Source organism: Nelusetta ayraudi, unplaced genomic scaffold (genome assembly GCF_046127955.1).
Source record: "Nelusetta ayraudi isolate G7.1 ecotype Tasmania unplaced genomic scaffold, CSIRO-AGI_Nayr_v1 ptg000146l, whole genome shotgun sequence".
Taxonomy (NCBI): Eukaryota; Metazoa; Chordata; class Actinopteri; order Tetraodontiformes; family Monacanthidae; genus Nelusetta; species Nelusetta ayraudi.
Genome location: NW_027466196.1, coordinates 1117236 through 1135000, shown reverse-complemented (window position 1 = coordinate 1135000; position 17765 = coordinate 1117236). Strand labels below are relative to the sequence as shown.

Here is a 17765-nt window from a genome sequence, read left to right as displayed (position 1 = left end):
TCACATTGAGCCCATGGATCCAGTGGACCTGAACTGAGGGGGGGGGGGCATTGAGTTGGAGTGTCAGCAGTGTGGAGTGCGAGAGGTGCGCCTGACACAACACCTCCTGCTGCGCTGCTGCGTGGACTCTGCAGTCAGACAGCACAGCAGCAGCCGCATGTCCAGGACAGTGTTTGACAAAATAAAAGTCACGTGTCCAAAAAACCTCCACAGGGTGTAACTGTGACTTGCAGCGTTGGTCCAGAATTGCTTGTAATAAGTGTTCCCTCTCCTCCTCCGTCCGATGTCACCGGTCAGTGACCGGGTCACGTGACGTTGTTACGTTGTCAGTTCTGTTTTTCCTGTCGATGGCGTCCTCTCGACCACCAAGTGGCGCAGTGAGAAACTGCGTCAGCATGTGATTTGCAAGGCACCGGCGCTCCACTCAACCGGAACGTCTCTGCGTATAAAAGAACCAAACCGACCCAGCGGAGCGTCGCATTCAAGTGTTGAATCAAACAGCAGGCTGCAAAGACTCCTCCCCCCCCCGCCTCCTCCCCCTCCTCCCCCTCCTCCTCCCCCTCCCCTTCACTTAACCACCAAATTAAATGCAGCCTGCAATTACCCATTATCCAATCGACTGGAGTTGACACTCAACCATTTGCGCAGATTTGGACTGGGCCAATTATCTGCCGGGGTTCTCAGTGGGCTGCCAGCCACGGACTTCCTGCTTCCTGGGCCTTGGAGGCCGCCGCCCCCCAGGCCCGCCGCCACCGCCGCTGTTGTCAGGGCGATGCCGACTGGTCAACTGGACAACCAACACGCTGGCCCTGGGGCCGGGGGTGGGGTGTGTGTGTGTGTGGGGGGGGGGGGGGCACCACAACCATTAGACGGTATAATGCAGACTAGTCATTTGGAAAGGATCCAGATCGTGCTCTTCAAAACTCTGTCAGATAATTTGCTAGATCACATCTTCATCAACCCCCCCACACTCATCCCCTCCCCCCCCCACCCCCTCCTGTCATCTATGATTGGACACATAGCCCCTCCTCCTGCTAACACCCCCCCCCTCCCCCCGCCACCCTAGGTCCGACCTCACAGCACCTCGCCGTGCGGCCGCTTTGACAGGACCAGTGCCACCACACCACACCACCCGACCTCCACCACCACCGCTCCCTACTGGCCCAGGCAGCCGTTGGTGGCCCAGTAGTGGATTTCCAGCCCTGAGGGTGGAGGTTGTCGGGTGGTGGTGGGGTGGCTGGTTGAGGAGCCGGGGCAGCTGCCACCCACTGGTCACTTCATCCCCTCGCTGTCTGGGTGATTGCGTTTGTCAAGTTGCCAGACCATGTCAGCCTGGTGCCGTTCTGATCAGCTGGGGCGAGGGGGGGGGTTCTCTCTGCTGGTGATGGTGGGGGTGGGCATTTTATTTGGTGACAAACGTGAAAGTCATTTCTTCCATTTCTGCCCTCAAGGGGGTTTTCACATTGGGGGAAAAAAAAATGACTGAATTGAATTGACGAGAATTTGCATTCATCACAATAGAACACAAATGTAAAAACAACAACAAAAAAAAACACACACACACAACTGTAACAATCAGTGAATCAGATCCAGTGACTTCAGAAATGAAGTCAAATTCACGTCCGTTGTGTGTTTGTTGTTCGCTCGTTGACTCCGGACGAGCATTGTCAGGTTGGGTTGGACACTGATACGGCTTCACAATAGCCGGAGAGATATAACCACGACACTGGCGCCATCTGGTGGTTGTGACCTAATATGGCAACTGAACCCACAAACCAGTTGGGAATAAAGGGGGCAGAGCTCAGTGACAGTGTTAGCTTGTTGACAGCCAGCCCCCCCCCCCCCCCCCTGGTTTGAACTACTGCAGCTGGTGCCCCCTAGTGGCTGCATTATGATGTCAAACTACTTTTTGTTTTTGTTTTGTTGTTGTTGTTGTTGTTGTTGTTTTTTATCTTAACTGAAGCAACACTGTGTGAGTAGGTTAAAAAAAAACAACACTTATTTTCCGCTGGCTGGTCTGTTTTTTTGACGCTCACTTTCTCGTTTGAAAATGTGATCAAAATGATGCTTTATGTTCTCATGTTTTTGGGAGTCAGTGAGAGTCAGTGATTGCTGTTTGTCTGTTGATTAAAGTGCAGTTGTAAATGGCTGTAATATATCTTGTGTCGCTCACAATACACTCACATGTCGACGGAACATAATCAGTCTTTCAAGATCTCACGTCTGTGTGGATGCTTTACTGAGCCTGATGGTGCTTCTTATTTTGTGTTGTGGTGAGGCAGCTGCTGCTGGACAGATGTGCACGAGCGAGGCTACACCACTGGGTTTACAGCACGTTACCTGTTGTACTGCGACCTACCGATATGACAAGTGCATGCTGGTTATACCGCTGCACCAGTAGGTGGCAGTAATGTAAGGTTGTCGTGCCGCGCCATCCCAGCGCGTTCTGCACGCGAGAAGAAGGAATGACGGGAGCTCTGAATGAAAGCAGCGGGCGGGCGGCGTCCTAAACCTCGCCAGTAAACAGCAGCAGTGTGAGTAGCAGGTGAGCGGCCGAGCCACCGCGGCGGTGGTTTGTCTCGACTCGCCAACAACATCGGTGTAGCTGCTCGCTGCTAGCATCCACTGCTACATACACTCTCATCTCGGTTGTTTCACAAAGCTGCAACGGAAACAAGCGGAACACGTGACGTGTGTGTGTGTGTGTGTGTGTGTGTGTGTGTGTGTGTGTGTGTGTGTGTGTGTGTGTGTGTGTGTGTGTGTGTGTGTGTGAGAGAGAGAGAGAGAGAGAAGAGAGAGAGAGAGAGAGAGAGAGAGATGTGCTGTGTTCGCGAAATGTTCACGTTCCTACAATTCGTGCAGTCGAGCACAGATTCAATGATCGATCGATGATTGATTGATTGCGCCAGCTGAAGCCCTTCCTGGTTCTACATCGGCTCCTGGCGGAAGGACAGGACAAGTTGCCCGAGTTGAAGCAGCGAAGCTCGCAGACTCTCGACTTCCGCTCGCTCGGTTTCTGTCGTTGCTGAGCAACAGCCACGCACTGATGGATCACGACGCTCAAGTTGGCAGCCACATTCTCCGCGGTGATTCTTAGGTTTCGATTCCACCTTTAAAAAATATTTTTTTAAAATAAAATTCCGCAATTTGACCGCTAGATGGCAGTGCTTACCCCAACACTGTTCAACAGAGAAAATTCAGTGAATCAGTATGTCTATGTTGAGGTGGATTTTTGACTAAATTATACAGTAGAAATGGACATGTGAGGTATCATTGTAAAGCCTGGGAGCTCTACTATCACAATCAGTTGACATATTTCACGGGAAATCATTTTTGGCCTTTTGGGAGGACTACCGTGATGTCAGTGAGGATCCCTCAAGAAGCGCCCACGCCAAATGTGGGGCTTCTAGCGTGTGAGGAACCTCGAAAACCCTAACCTTAATTTCAGCCTAAAGTATAATGCCATGCAAGTCTATGAGGAGCATGGGAGCTGGGAGGTTGTCATCTTTGGAGGCCAAAAATGATTTCCCATGAAATGTGTCAACTGATTATAAAAGTAGAGCTCCCAGGCTTTACAATGATACCTCGCATGTCCATTTCTACTGTATAGGTTTTGAGGAAAAAAACCCACCTCAACATAGACATAATGATTGGCTGAATTTGTTATGTTGAAAAGTGTTGGGACAAGCACCGCCATCTAGTGGTCAAATTGGGGATTTTCTTTGGTGGAATCGAAACCTCAGAAGCACCGTGGCAAATGTGGTGTTGAGCGTTGTAAAATCACATGGGGGGGGGGGGGGGGGCATTGTGACAGTCCAACTGTATTTGCCTGTGTTTGATGAGCAGGCTTCTAGCTTGGACTGATGCCTTTGACCCCCTGCAGTGCTGCGCTGCATCTCCAGGCCGCTCATCATGTCGACCCTGCGCTTTGGACAACACCTCATCAAGACGTCAGTTGTGATCCTGCAAACAGAGCTGTCCTTCGCCTTGGTCAACCGCAAACCCGTGGTGCCCGGCCGTATCCTTTCCCACTAACTCGAGGTCAGCACGTGTGTGTATGCAGTGTGAAGTGTGAGTCCGTCTCTCGCCTCTGTTGTGTAACGACAAGCGGCACCGACGCTTCTTCGGTGGCTTGTTGTTGAGCCAACCATGCGGGGTCCAGGTGTTCCAGTGGGCGGTGGCTGCCTCCACGTGGTCTCATGGGCATCTGGTGGGGTTCTTTGGTCTTTGACCGTCACCGTGCTCGCCGTGATTGGCAGCCGTGCGTGCTTTGCAACGGTAGTCGCTGTTTCATTTCGTACGGTGCCGCTCACTGCCATCGATGTTGTGTGAAGAAAAGTCCTCTGAGGAGCGACTTGTCCACGTCTGCCGTGCCGCGTTGAGAATTCCTCACCAGTGGTTCCAGATGTGTTGGTGTGCCCTCTCAGACAAGTGGAGCGCTTTCGCGACCTGCAGCCAGAGGAAGTGTCGGACTTGTTCCGCACCACTCAGACCATTGCCAGTCTGGTGGAGAAGCACTTCGACGCCACCTCGCTGACCATCGCCATCCAGGTGAAACACTGAGGCCTCGCTGCGTTGGACAGCGGCCCGGAGTGAAACGCTTCAGTGTGCAGAGTGAAAAACAAGCCGCTAGGCCTGTCAATCATTTTCAAAGGCAGACAGCGGTCGCCTCATCTCAGACTGAGGAAGGTGAAAGCTGATTGAGCTTCAGTGTTATTTATCTCTATGTAGACTCCGGCCTTCACCTGCACACCTGACGCCAAGCACCACTGCTTCTGACTCGGTTTGTAACGTCCTCTAATTCAGCCTTCTGAACCCCTCTTCCACCAGGATGGCCCAGAAGCTGGACAAACTGTGAAGGTGAGAACTTCAACGTCCCCCAGTTTTCTTTGCACCCCCGCAAGCTTGTTTTCCCTCTGCTATAATAAATGCAGTGTGAAGATGTTCAGGAATGCAAGCAGCTGGAATCCAGTGAGGGGGAGCTCGTGGAGGCCACAGTGTGGACGGATGTGTGTGGTTGACAAGTAATGACGCATCCTGCATTGCTTTATGGCAGCAATGGACATTTTAAAGGGGTCTGATTATCACAATTAGCAGGTTTAATAGATTCATTTTTAATGGTCTACTTCCAACAATACGACGTCCATTGTGTGGCCCCACAGCACACGCAGAGTAAAAACCCAGCAGCACACCAACATCAAATGGTGGATAGGGGGAGGAAAACCAAATGACTGATAATATACTGAAAGTATAAACTTTTATTAGTGTGTTTATGGGCAGTATGTTCAGCTTTTCCCAATGTAAAAATCATAAATCCAGCTGAATATTGCACACTGGATTTTGTCTCCGTCGAGTCTCTCCGCATCGAGCTTGTTGTGTTTCTATGTTATTGACTAATGCAGCTGACTGATTTCTGCTGGTTTACTTTCACTGGCAGCACGTCCATGTTCATGTGCTGCCCAGGAAGGCAGGAGACTTTGAGAGAAATGACAGCATATACGACGAGGTAAGCAAGGAGATGTATTCATGGCTAGAATCACGAGTATTTGACCCCGAGAAACACCCAACGTGCCCGCTGTGGCCTGCAGCCGAGTCGTAGAGAGATCAAAACATCACATAAAAAAAGTTTGTCCCCTCGTGACCTCCGACTGATACGCTGACAGCCCTGATCTAAATCCAACAGGGGGTTTTATTGGCTGCTACTATCAGTGTCAGATTAGAGTCAATCTTTATCGTCCACCAAGGTGGAAACATCGGCTTTGGCTCAACAACACAACACAACACAGGAGACGACAAGAAAGGCCAGGGCAGCGCTGAAAATGACAAACACATTGAAGTACATATAAAGTAGAGTAGAAGCTCAGAGTAGAACACAGGAACAACAGAAGAGCCCTCAGTTTGGCTGGCCAGGGCCACGGTCTTTATTTCATTGGTTTCTAGGAGACATTTATGAAGTTATGGACCTTTGTCATCACTTGCTGTGATTGTACCAGCTGTCTTGCAGTTTCATCCATTCATTCATTCATTCATTCATTCATTCATCCATTCTTTGTTTGTTTGCAGTTACAAAAGCACGATGGAGATGACGAGGACGCTCCCTCCAAGTGGAGGTCCGAGGAGGAGATGGCAGCAGAGGCATCAGTTCTCAGGGAGCAGCTGTAGCAGGATTTCATGGTACGTACGACCACAGACCTGAGGCATGTTTGCCATATGCATACGCTCATGCTATTTGGAGCGGTTTATGTCACTCGACTTCAATATTGTGACAGTAATGGTGAACAAACCTCATATTTCAGGCTCTTTTGAATGGCAGATTGCCAGTGGAGCAGGTGATGGTGGATGTTGATGCTCCTGAACGGAAGCGCTGCACTCGCACCAGCCCAACACACACTATTGCAAACTGACAGCCTACATAGCATGACTTTTTTACATTGATAATATGACATTATGACTGCACATCACAACCTAGAATCAAGATTTGTGTCAAACTCTTGACGTGTTTGCATCATCTTGACTGACTGCTGTTGCTTTACTTGAGTGCATCTGTGTGCAGATATAGAGCTGAAATAAACTCTTTCTGGTATCTATTACTACTGGTCTTCTTCCCTGTATCACCGACACTGGGAGCTACTGTTCAAGTTCAAGTTGAAGATAACCATGGATGCAACCATACTTGAAGCAGAGAACGGTCCCCTCCCTTCTCAAGCTGGGCCGCAGGGTGGCATTCCAACACGATAACCGCCCCAAACACCTCCACGATGGCCGGTGCCTTGCTGAAGAAGCTGAGGTCAAAGGTGATGGTGTGGCCAAGCATGTCTCCAGGCCTGAACCCTATGAAGCATCCGTGCCCCATCCTGGAGGAGAGCAAGGTCTCTCACCTCCACCATCTCCGCCTGATGTGATCATGGAGGAGTGGAAGAGGTTTTATTTTTATTATTTGTTTATTTTGCTTTTTTTTCATTGTTGACAATCTGCATGTGTTTTATAAGACGTGCAAGAGCTGACAGAAGTCATAAATGCAGTGCACTGGCACTTGGCACCATGAACGCGGATACTATAAAAACCTGCAGCTCTGGCAACAGCACGACTCACTGCCCCATCAACAGGTCATGCACACACACACACACACACACACACACTGATAACACACTCATGGAGACAGACTTTGACCTTGGCAACACACACACACAAGCTGGGGAAATGATTGGCGAACAAAAGCTGCCTGTTTTGAGAAAGGAAACAAATCTGGGTCAGTTTCGCATGAAGAGCAATTAAATCTTGAAAATGTTGATATATAAGTGTCGTGGGACAACAACCTTTCATTACTTTGAAAGTGGGCATTTTTTTCAAGCGAGCTGAGAAACGTCTCAATAAAAAGTCACGTTGAGCTCAGTTTATAGGAGCAACTGCCAGGAAGAACGACTGTAAATAGGTCAGAGTTCTGTTTTAAGATTGTGTCCAAGTGCTCCGCTATATTTACAAACAGCAACTGCTGGTGAATTCACCAAGACGAGCAAATTAATAATGAATGGCTCATGATGAAGAAAATCCATGTTTTGTATGATTGTGTGAAAGAAGAGGAGGAGGAGGAGGAAGAGGAGGATGCAAAAGGCCGTGCAAGGCCTGGATGGGAGGGAAGGCCGAATGATCTGCAAGCTGGCCGCTGAAGTAGGTAAGATCTTCCAAAGTATGGAAGGATTGGTCAAGAGACGAGTCAAAGGAGGAGAAAGCGAACAGTGAACAGATGTGGCGTAGCACCGGTTCAGGGCTGTTCCGCCAGCTGTGTCATCGGAGCGATCAGGGTCGCCATGCTTGCGGAAGAGGGCTGTGAGAAGCAGGACCAGGAGCATCCTCACCACCAGCTGACCAAAATCTCCCAGTTCCTCCAGAGAGAGGCAGTCTTTGACGCAATCAAAACCTGCTGGGAGGCAAAGGAGAGTTTGGCCAGCAGGGTGAGGCAATACTGCTTTGAGAGAATGGACTGTGGTGTTCTGTGTTCAAAGAAGCAAGCCACAGAGCAACAGGTGGCCAATGTGGAGGAGTATGCAGAGGCTTGGGTTGCCTCCACTCAGAGGCACAGGCCTACTTCAATGAATACACCTGATAATACCATCATTATAATGCGACAGCTTGACAATCCAGACACACAAAATCCCACCAACACATTACATCGCCTTCATGTGAGCTCGTCGAGCGACTTTTACAGAGCATTTAAAATCAATTGGCATGTATTTACAATTAAGAGCAGGAAAGTAAGTTCAAGGATTCTGTCAAAAATAAAGGGCCGCATGAAGAGGTTGGTCAACAGAGTTTTAATAAGTCCACGCTATGTCCAACAATCTGCACTGTGTCGTTCTTTCCTATAAGATATCGTGACTCCAAACCAAAGACGGTGCAGCTTTGCACTGCTGACTGGCTGCAGCTATGAGGAAGCAACGGCCGCTGGCGAACACGTCCGTGTTTCATTTCTCGTCAGCAAAGATTCAGCATGCGAGACAAGATCTTCACATACCTGGTTTGCACTTGGTTTGAGCTGTCAATCAAAACACACTCTCCCAATTCAGACAGCTGCCTGCGTGAACATGTGACCAGGTCAGTCTCGTTCATCAGTGTGCTCTCCTCCTGGGAATGCAAGTCAAGTGCCCACCTCACACTGTCAGTCTGTGAAGGTGAGGTCTCGTCCACAACAAGCATGTTGTCACCTACCACAAAGTTGCGTTTGACGCAGGTCCACTTCTGAAGTACTGTGGGAGATCCTCGCTCCGATTCCTTGGTGATGCTTCCGGAACAAACTGGACATTTATTGAGGTCGCAATGAGAGGTGATTGGGTGTTAGCGTCATGTTATGTCATACATGTTTTATGTCTTGCCACGAATCGTCATAGTGCATTGATAAACAAATGTCCATCCAAAGAGGAAGCCGCTTCAGTGTGGATAGTTTGTATTGCAAGGCAGGTAATCATCCCTCTGTGTTTCCTCACTTTGTCCTTCCACCTCTTGACCTCCAAAAGGTCCAAAGTATCTACGCTGAATCTGGAGACTGGACCCTGGACTGGACCCTGGACTGGACCCTGTCAATGGGAAGATCTGCCATCGGGTGGAACCCTGGAGCAGCTCGCAGCGTAAAACAAACAAAACATAAAATCCTCCTCCTGGCTGTGGCAACGCCTGGACTTCTGACGCAATTTGTACAGTGCGTAGTTTCATCCTTCGTGACCAACTCGTATGTGAGTCACGTGGTACTGTTTGCCCAGCGTAACACTGTGCTTCACATTTTCAGGAAGAGACGCCCTATTAATTGTGCTTCATGCTCTGATGAAGGTCATTGTTGCTCCCTGTTGTCAGACTGAGTGGCTCAGACCCTTCCTCCCTCTGACAGAGACACCTCGGCAAGTTCTTGGCCTGATAACCCAAGGCACGGCCCTTCTCAAACAGCTCCAAAACTAAAAATGCCGGACCAGACGAGCGATTGCATCCACGTCCTTGGAACTCTGTTGCACATTGACTGAGACTCTGACCTTGACTTCTGCATCATCAGTCAGAAAGAAGTTCATCCACACCACCTGGACTTGCAGGCCGGTCCCATACAGGATGCAGACTACTGTATGCAGCTTCAACAACCAGGCATCACTCATCAGAAACATTCCAGCCTTCAGCCCTCTGGAGGCCACATCTGCGGCGTGGTTGGAGTGCTCGCATATCTCCACTGGGATGGCTGTGATACTTTGAATAGTTCTCAGACATTGTTTGCAGCCAAATGACAGAACCTCGAAGTCTTGTTCTTGATGGACGAGTACCAAGGTGTTGTCTGTCCAAAACATTGAGTCTTTCAATAACACGTCCAAGTCCTTTTTCCAGAAGGTATCCAAAATGTTTTTAAGGAGACACCCTGGACTTTCCCATGAGAAAGCGGCTATTTACCTCCGAGTGTTTATTTTGCAGGAGCGGATAGATCACTGCACTGCAACCAGTTTCACTTGCATCTGTAAATTGGTGGCTTTGCACTGCAGTGACTTCTCCGTGGTCTGAGGGCTTCACGCTCCAGGACATTGTCTTCCAGACCAACCTGGTGGTGCTCTAACTGGCGTAGCTCCTTTAACCAGTTTATCCATTCCTGTGCAGCCGATGGTGGTATGAGGTCCTCCCAGCTTAGTCACTGCCTGCCTAGCTCCTGCAAGATGATTTAAGAGCCGGAAAATGGGACTCAGGATTCCTTGGGGATCACAAATCAAACTGATGACAGAAAGAATCCCTCTTCTCTCTCGCCAGAGGCCCGTCCTGCACCACAATCTTTAACTTGGAGGCATTGGACTGAGTGGACCATAGCATCCCAAGTAGACTACTTGGGATGCTATGCTCCACAGATAGTAGGTCATAATCCAGATCCATATAGTCGTTCTACCTTGTGTCCTTTGGTCTTCCAGAATTGCCTCCATCACTGCATGACTGTTACTCATCCATTTTGTCAACATAAAGCCTCCTTTGGAAAATATGGAAAACAGTTTATAATTGAACAACACTGCTTCCTCTTCAGTCTTTGTTGATACCAGACAATGGTCCATATAAAAACAGTGCAGAAGCTTCTCAATGGTATTGCAACATAATTGTTCTTTATTGTCCTCCTCTCATTTTCTCAGTGCAAAATTAGCAAAACTTGGTGAGGAAGTTGCACCAACATTATGAAGTTCACCAGGTCTTGGGTGAGATTGTGGCGGACACTAGAGGGTAATATCCTCACACCACACAGGGTAGGTGGGGGGGGGGGTTATGTCAGGGTTTGGGGTGTGTAGGGGCTAAAGTTCAAAGATTCAAATGCACAGTATTGTTTGTTGTAGACGGACACTCTTGATGCACGTTCAGTCATGACCCAAAGCTCATCGTGGCTTTAAAGCACGGGTCTCCAAACTTCTTCACTACAACGGATTGGTTTAGCGTCTGCATCCCTGCAGCCGCTGCCCCAGTTCTTCTGTCAATCTCCCGCTCTATTCAATCCCCACTTGTGAATACGACAGTTGCACTCCACCCAGTTGGACTTTCCTCCCCGTCGGGAGTGAGCAATACACCTTTGCATTGTGGGTTATCTTCCCACAATACAAAAAGTACAGTTTAATGACTGATTAATAGATGAGTACTGGGTTTTTGAATACACCCAAGTGCTGTTAATGACAGGACTAGTGACTGTCATTTAACAGTTGATTTCAAGTGAAGTATCCTTAATGCTCTGAGTGAGAAGCAACAGGTGCATCCTGTTGAAATACAACTGTAAATCAACATTTCATTGATAAACACTGCTGAAAAAATATAGAGGCATAAAGATGCACAACTGAGTCTGTTAATGTTATGTTCATAAGATAAGATAAGATAAGATAAACCTTTATTCGTCCCACGACGGGGAAATGTAGGTGAATAAAGTGAACAGAGCATATAAAAATAACCTAAAAATAGTGCAAAACAGTAGTAAAAAAGTAAATAAACAAGAGCCTATAAAAATAGAAATAAGTGAACAAGAGCCTATAAAAATTGAACTACTAAGTGAAATGAGCATGTCTTACAAAAACTTATGTACACAATTAAGTCAATTTGGGTAAATTACAAAAACCAGTGATACAGAGAAAAACAGTGAAAAATATGCACAGCTGAAGTAATTATTGCACGTTATAAACATTCCAATAAAGTCTTCACGTGGAGGGAATGTAGAGGGTCGGGGTTGAGCTTAACCAGTAACAGAGGGGAAGATCATAATGGCTTTTGTCCAGTTACAATGCGCTGAGATCATAGCTGAGAGTCCCTCCCTCTTTTGTTTATTTTATTCCCTTGGCACAGATTGCACCGTTTTCCAGTAAGCTACGTGACACTTCCCCTTCTGGCATGCGGCCAAACATAGTTGTAAGACTGGTATGTTGACCTAGTAGGAGGAGGAGACTGTGACTCACTCTGCCTCAGTGTGTGTGTGTGCGTGTGTGCGTGTGTGGTGATAGAGACTTTTATTTGTATGTGTTTTAGTTGAGCTCTGCTTACAGTCTTATTAACACTGAGAAAAGATTAACAACAAGTTAACAATTCCTGAACGTTAACTTTGAATCTCAAAAGTTTTTTTTTTTTTTTTTTTTTTTTAATAGCTGCATTGTTTTTGCGTGTTTACCCGAAAAGCAACGCCCCGAGGGCTTTAGTTGAACTCTGGCCAAGGCCAGTCGGGAGTAAAGAGGAAACGTCTTTTCCATTGCAATTCTCCTTCTTCTCCTGACATTGTTCGTTGATGAACATGAAGGTCTTTTCGACTGAAAGCTCCTCCCACATCGTGAATATTGAATATTTGTTTTCAGCTCAAACATGCGTTATAATAATTATAAGGCTGTCTTTGACAGGACAATGCTGTCTGTAGTCTGTGTCACTACTCTTAACAACCCACAACCTAAATATAATTAGTGTAGATTAATTGTTGTCTCTAGATTGCCCGCAGTGTGTGTGTGTGTGTGTGTGTGTTGGGCTGGGTTGTGTGTTTTGTGTCTTTACGGCATGCTGGTCATAAAGGTCCAGGATATTGCTGGACTTTGCTCGCTGTCAACTGGGATGGTCTTCACGTCTCTATACGAGAACAAGAGGCAGCGTCGTGGAACGATCTTTGAAAGGAGATCATTATCTCTCATTTCAAACTTGTCGCAAAGTAAACCTTCACCCGGCAAAGCGTCCTTTGTTGGAAAGGCTTCTAAGAAAAGAGCAGAACAGTGGCACGACGACAGATACGTACGCCGGTCGGTCGGTCGGCCACATTGAATTGTTTAGTTTCATTTCTAACTGGCCAGACCTGTTGGACTCCACGCTGAAATCAGACTCCTGCGTCCGCTTTTGGCTTCCAGCGGAAAAATGAGGCGGACAAACCTGCGTGTTCCATTGTCAGCAAGCAAGAGCGACGCAAAACTTTGTCGTACCCTGATGCGCACAAATTCAAAAAATCACAAATTCTTGACCGTGATGTTAATGAGCCGCCATTACGGGGCAAACTTTACGTGCCCAAGATGGAACCTTTATAGGGGCACTGGTACACTGCAATAACATTGGACTGCAAAGTAGATAAATAAATGTTAAATAAATAGACTCCACACACAGCAGATGTCTTCATCCCCAGATTGTGTTGACTTAAACCGCCCATGACTTACTTGGAAGCCTTTGCAGCAGAATTGGCATGACTAACACTCTCTGCTCAGCAGCTATAGATGAGCAATGTGCCATGTGTTAGATGCCTTACTCATGGTGTTACACAAAACATTGAGAAGTCATGCAAGGAGGAGTCCCTCTGGTTTCTTTTTTCAATGGTGGATTCCCTGGTCAGCGGTGACCAGCAGCTACCTGAGTTCAGGCCTTGGTTTGGTTGAGAGTAACCGCAGACTTGATGTGGAATACCAGCAGGTGCTCGGCAGTAGTTGCACACAAAACAAATATTTCCAGATTGTGTTCATTTTTTTGTTGTTGTAAGTCTTCACTTGTTTTTAATAAAGTACTTGTCCTCCACATGCTTAAGTGCCATTTGATTTGAAGTATTAGTGGCCTCAAAACAGAGTGACCTGTGGTCTGTGTGTTGCTTAACTGGAGGTTACTGTCATTTTTCAAAAGGTTTTTTTCTGAATTGAAACTAGACTTTCTTGTGCTACTACCTAAAGTTGACTTGTATTTCTTTAGAAATGGGTGAACGTTCAAAGAGTTCATATTTAAGGCAGTCACAAAAGAGTCATGTAGACTCATAATCATAGCACCGAATCTTTAATGAAGCGTTTTAGAGTCATTTGTGATGGGCACACTGAAAGTGATTCATTAAACGTCATTCCTTGAATGTTTCATATAAACCCTAAAGCAGAGGTCCCCAACCACCGGGCCGTGGACCGGTGCCGGTCCGTGGGTCATTTGGTACCGGGCCGGACGAGTCAAGGCGATTGACATGCGTCAACGTGTCGGTCACCTGATACGTTACCGCAAGATTAAACCCACAAGCTAGCAAGCTAGCGAGCAACATGAGTGTCGATCGCTCTCCCCCCCACCCCCAATATTGTCTCACATTATAATAATGGGGACCGCTGCCCTAAAGTATTGGCTTTTACCACATTGAAACTCTTCAGTAGTTATTAATGCACTATACAGTGTTTACATTTATTGTTTTTTTTTTTTTTATTGTCTTCATATAACATTACACAGGATACATACATAAGTTAAAACAAAAGTTTAACTTGTATAAATTATTTACATAAAAGCATGAACTGATGATACAAAGTGTTCAAAAACATTGTTAATCTATTATTAGTCTATTTTTGCATACGTTGATGTGCTCATTTACGCATATCCAAAAGCTCTCTTGCATAAAACTCTTTCTGTCACGAACGTTGAGTGCTCATTGTTGCTGGTTAGACAAAAACGAAGACGTTCTCCTTGCTTTGCGTTCAAATTTTCAACATTCACAATTGCCCACAAATTTCGCATTGACGCAGAAAACGCAGAATAAAAGGTCATCTATTTAGAATAGCAAAAACAAATGGAAAGGAACAAAAATCAGATAACAAATGCCATTGCACCATAGGAACACCAAAGTAAGTGAAGCGTGTAAGTTAGTTCGCCATCATCTAATTGATTTTCCACTCCACAATAATGACAATTTGTATGGGCACAATAAGTTTGTCTCTCCGTATGGAAAAACACAAAAGTCAAACATTAATAACTGGTTCATAAAACCTACTACAGCCAAAAACACTGGCTTACATTCTCTGTAACACCTTCCTCTGATGAGGAAGTTTGTGTCTTAAACGTCAGACTTGGGGCAGTTACACCGTTTCCCAAACAGGTCTCACTGGTGTTTCCAGTTCTTCCACAACCACCGTTGGTTGGTGCCTGGCCACCAACTGATGCTCTACATGCCAACCCCTATCTCTTCCATCTTCCAGCCATTGGAGTTTTTGCCAAATTTGTAAACAAGTCGGCGGCCGTCGACTCTCTCCAAGATCTCCCGCTTGTAGTAATACCTGGTGGGAAAAGCAGAGGGTCAGTTCAGGAGAAACGTGCACTCTCTCGTATCACCGGCGGTTTGTAGAGCTCCAACACGATGAGGAAGATGAGGTGGAAGCGTGTTTGTGTTTGGTCGATGCCCGTCAGTAAGACTAGGAAAGACTTTTGAGAAGGACGTTGAGTGTTGTGGGCTGTTCTTCATCTTTTTGGATGGAAGTGCCTGGGCCTTGCACCGCTTTGAAGTTATTATTGTATATGAGAGTTTGTGTTTCTATTTTCTCAAAGAGCTCGAATCAGGATCTGAAATATTGGCACAATGAAACTGAAATGCAAAGTCTCACTGATGGCTCAGATATTTGATGGTGGTTGAGGAATGTTGAGTCTATTGGATTTGTGGATTATTCACCAAACCAGAAGACATCGTCACGCTCATTATCAGCAAGGATCGCAGTTGGAACATCTTGAACGCGGCATCGCGAAGCAACTCGACAACATTGGGACGATTGACTTGGAACATCGAATCACCTCATGGCACGGCTGAGTTTCTCGTAGGTCATGCTGCTGTTCTTCTTCTTCTGACCCCACATCTGAGCCACCGCCTCCGACTTGAGGAACTTGAAGACGCCCTCGCGACGGTCCTCCCACTTCAGCAGACCTTGGTTCCTCTCTGGGTGGATGAGGATGTCCCTGATGAATTCCCACAGGTGAGTGCCTCGTTGTGCTGCAGGAATCAGCCAGGGTGCTCGTTAGAGGTCTTCATCATTTCTCTCGGTATTTTCACGCCGCTCATCGTTGTCAATACGCCTTCTTACCGTGTTTGCTTTTCTTTGAAGTGCCGTAAATGCTGCTGCTCTGCTCCCTGCTGAGCTTGGGCGGACGCCCTCGTGGACGTTTCAGGCGACAGTCTTCTTTTTCTTTCTTGATGTGTGTCTCTGTCAACACAGCGGCCAATCATTTACTAACCCCATTCTGCACTGCTGACACAAAGGAATGCAAAATGCTCCACAAGATGAAAAGGTGTCCCGCTTAAAACTCACTTGGAAAGGAAAACTCGGGGTCGGATTCACTGCTGCCCGACTCTGGTGAGCACATTCCCGAAAAGCCAAACACGCCACCTGCGGAGGACCAAGCATGGAACGTTGTTCAGGGGCACAAGAAGCATAGCAACGGCGGAGCTGATGATGAAGATCATACTCACTGTTGGATGAGGAGCTCAGCTCACTATCAGACTGGGTGTCGGAGAGGCAGTCAGGGTCTCCAAAAGGTGTCATGGGTTCCATGGTGAGACTCGTCAGGTCGTAATCGTCCCTGTAGTCAAAATCTCTCTTGTTGGCATCCGCTTCCGCTGCAGGCACAAAGCACTGTGAGTTACAGGGCGTCACTTTTATGGCACCAGATACAGGCCGAGATAGGACTCCACGCACCTTGGCCAATTCGAATGGTGCTCAGCAGAGGGAAGTTTAAGTTGTCCAGAAAGTTGTCCAGGAGTTGGCAGGTCTCATGCAGTTCTGGTTCGGTCAGGCTGTGTAAGTCTGGGGGGGTGGGGGGCGGGGGGGGGGGAGTGAGTTGATTTCAGATATTTTCTCACATTGGACAATCGTACGATTGGTCGTTGTCTCTCTTGAGGTGATGCGATGAACAACGTGACAGACTCAATTACCGTATTTCAACTTGTGCTCTTGCAGACTGTGGGACAGGTGTGGTCCAAGCTGCGGCCCAAAGACCTCGATCATCTGCTCGCGGCTCATCTGACAGAGGGCAGAGCCGTCCATGGTGCAGTAGGCCAGGCTCAGGGTGCTGGCGTCGTACTTGGTCAACTCCACCTGGTCACTGATCCAATCCAAAACATTCGCTGTGGTCCAGCATGAGGGGCTGATGTGGCCGTACGACTGCCCTGCAGAAACCCAGAGGTCGGGAATGAGTCAGCGTTGTGCACAGGTCGATGTTTCAGGCCACTCGTGCAGCATTTTGTGTTGCCGCAATTTTCCGCTATTTATTGCAAAGCACACAAACGATTTGGCAAAAACTCTCTTTGGTTTTCTGTTTTGTTGTCTTCTAAAAAAAAAAAAAGAAGACATTTACATGGTGTGCTACCACATTATTTGATTTGAATATATCTCGGACAAAGACAGAGCTGTTCCACCTAAGCTGCATTCCTCTGTCCAGAGGTTCTGCCGGGTTAAACATTGGCTGCCTGGCAACTGAATGGAGGTCAAAGTAAAGACCGCACATTTGTAGCGGGACACACAATCACAATTTGGATTTTAAGTTTGGCGGTGGACCAGAGTGAACTTTATCTCCCCCCCACGTGGGGAAATGGGTCTCGCCTCATTGTGTTGCTTACCGCTCGTGATGGAACCAAAGTCTGCGGTGCCAATGTGCAAATGATTGACACTGGGTTGCTGCTGCAGAAAATCAGCGATGCCAGTCTGATACATGGCCATGTTGGCGCCCGTCAGGACGCTGCTCAGACACATTGATGCCATGGAGACACTATGGAGGACAGACATGTTTACACAACCTTTTTTTTTTTTTTTTTTTTTTTTAATACATTAAACATCAATATAAACACACAGCACGTTGAAGAAGCGGAAGCAGAGAGAGGATTTTACCTGTTGACAGCAAAATCACAAAATGGCTAATAAAAAAAATAAATAAAAAAAAGGAAACAAGAAGTCCAACAGGCTTGGGCGCCGTCAGGCTGTCAGCTATTCCTCTGCCTGTGGCAGCAGCTCGCGAGGGGGGAAAAACACATTGACTAATGAACAAAACCACCT

General features: G+C 47.3%; 2 protein-coding genes across 3 annotated transcripts; one reads left to right on the top strand and one right to left on the bottom strand.

Moving 5' to 3' along the window:
• The first annotated feature begins 2440 nt into the window (after positions 1 to 2440).
• On the top strand, positions 2441 to 6590 carry fhit (fragile histidine triad diadenosine triphosphatase). Of its 2 annotated transcripts, none has more exons than XM_076013261.1 (7): positions 2441 to 2534; positions 3884 to 4018; positions 4406 to 4551; positions 4831 to 4860; positions 5438 to 5506; positions 6064 to 6174; positions 6297 to 6590. In XM_076013261.1, the coding sequence occupies exons 2-6, from the start codon at positions 3913 to 3915 to the stop codon at positions 6160 to 6162; spliced, it is 450 nt and encodes a 149-aa protein (XP_075869376.1). In that variant the 5' UTR covers positions 2441 to 2534; positions 3884 to 3912; the 3' UTR covers positions 6163 to 6174; positions 6297 to 6590. The 2 variants fall into 2 exon arrangements, with proteins under 2 accessions (XP_075869376.1, XP_075869375.1); XM_076013260.1 differs by having other exon boundaries at positions 2445 to 2534; positions 6064 to 6158.
• Positions 6591 to 14111: 7521 nt separating this feature from the next.
• On the bottom strand, positions 14112 to 17759 carry elf3 (E74-like factor 3 (ets domain transcription factor, epithelial-specific)). The gene is made up of 9 exons (XM_076013237.1): positions 17601 to 17759; positions 17333 to 17481; positions 16649 to 16882; positions 16413 to 16520; positions 16187 to 16333; positions 16026 to 16103; positions 15801 to 15920; positions 15514 to 15709; positions 14112 to 15005 (listed from the first exon to the last, which is right to left on the bottom strand). Exons 2-9 carry the CDS (start codon positions 17472 to 17474, stop codon positions 14894 to 14896), a joined length of 1137 nt encoding a protein of 378 aa, XP_075869352.1. The 5' UTR covers positions 17475 to 17481; positions 17601 to 17759; the 3' UTR covers positions 14112 to 14893.
• Positions 17760 to 17765: the final 6 nt, after the last annotated feature.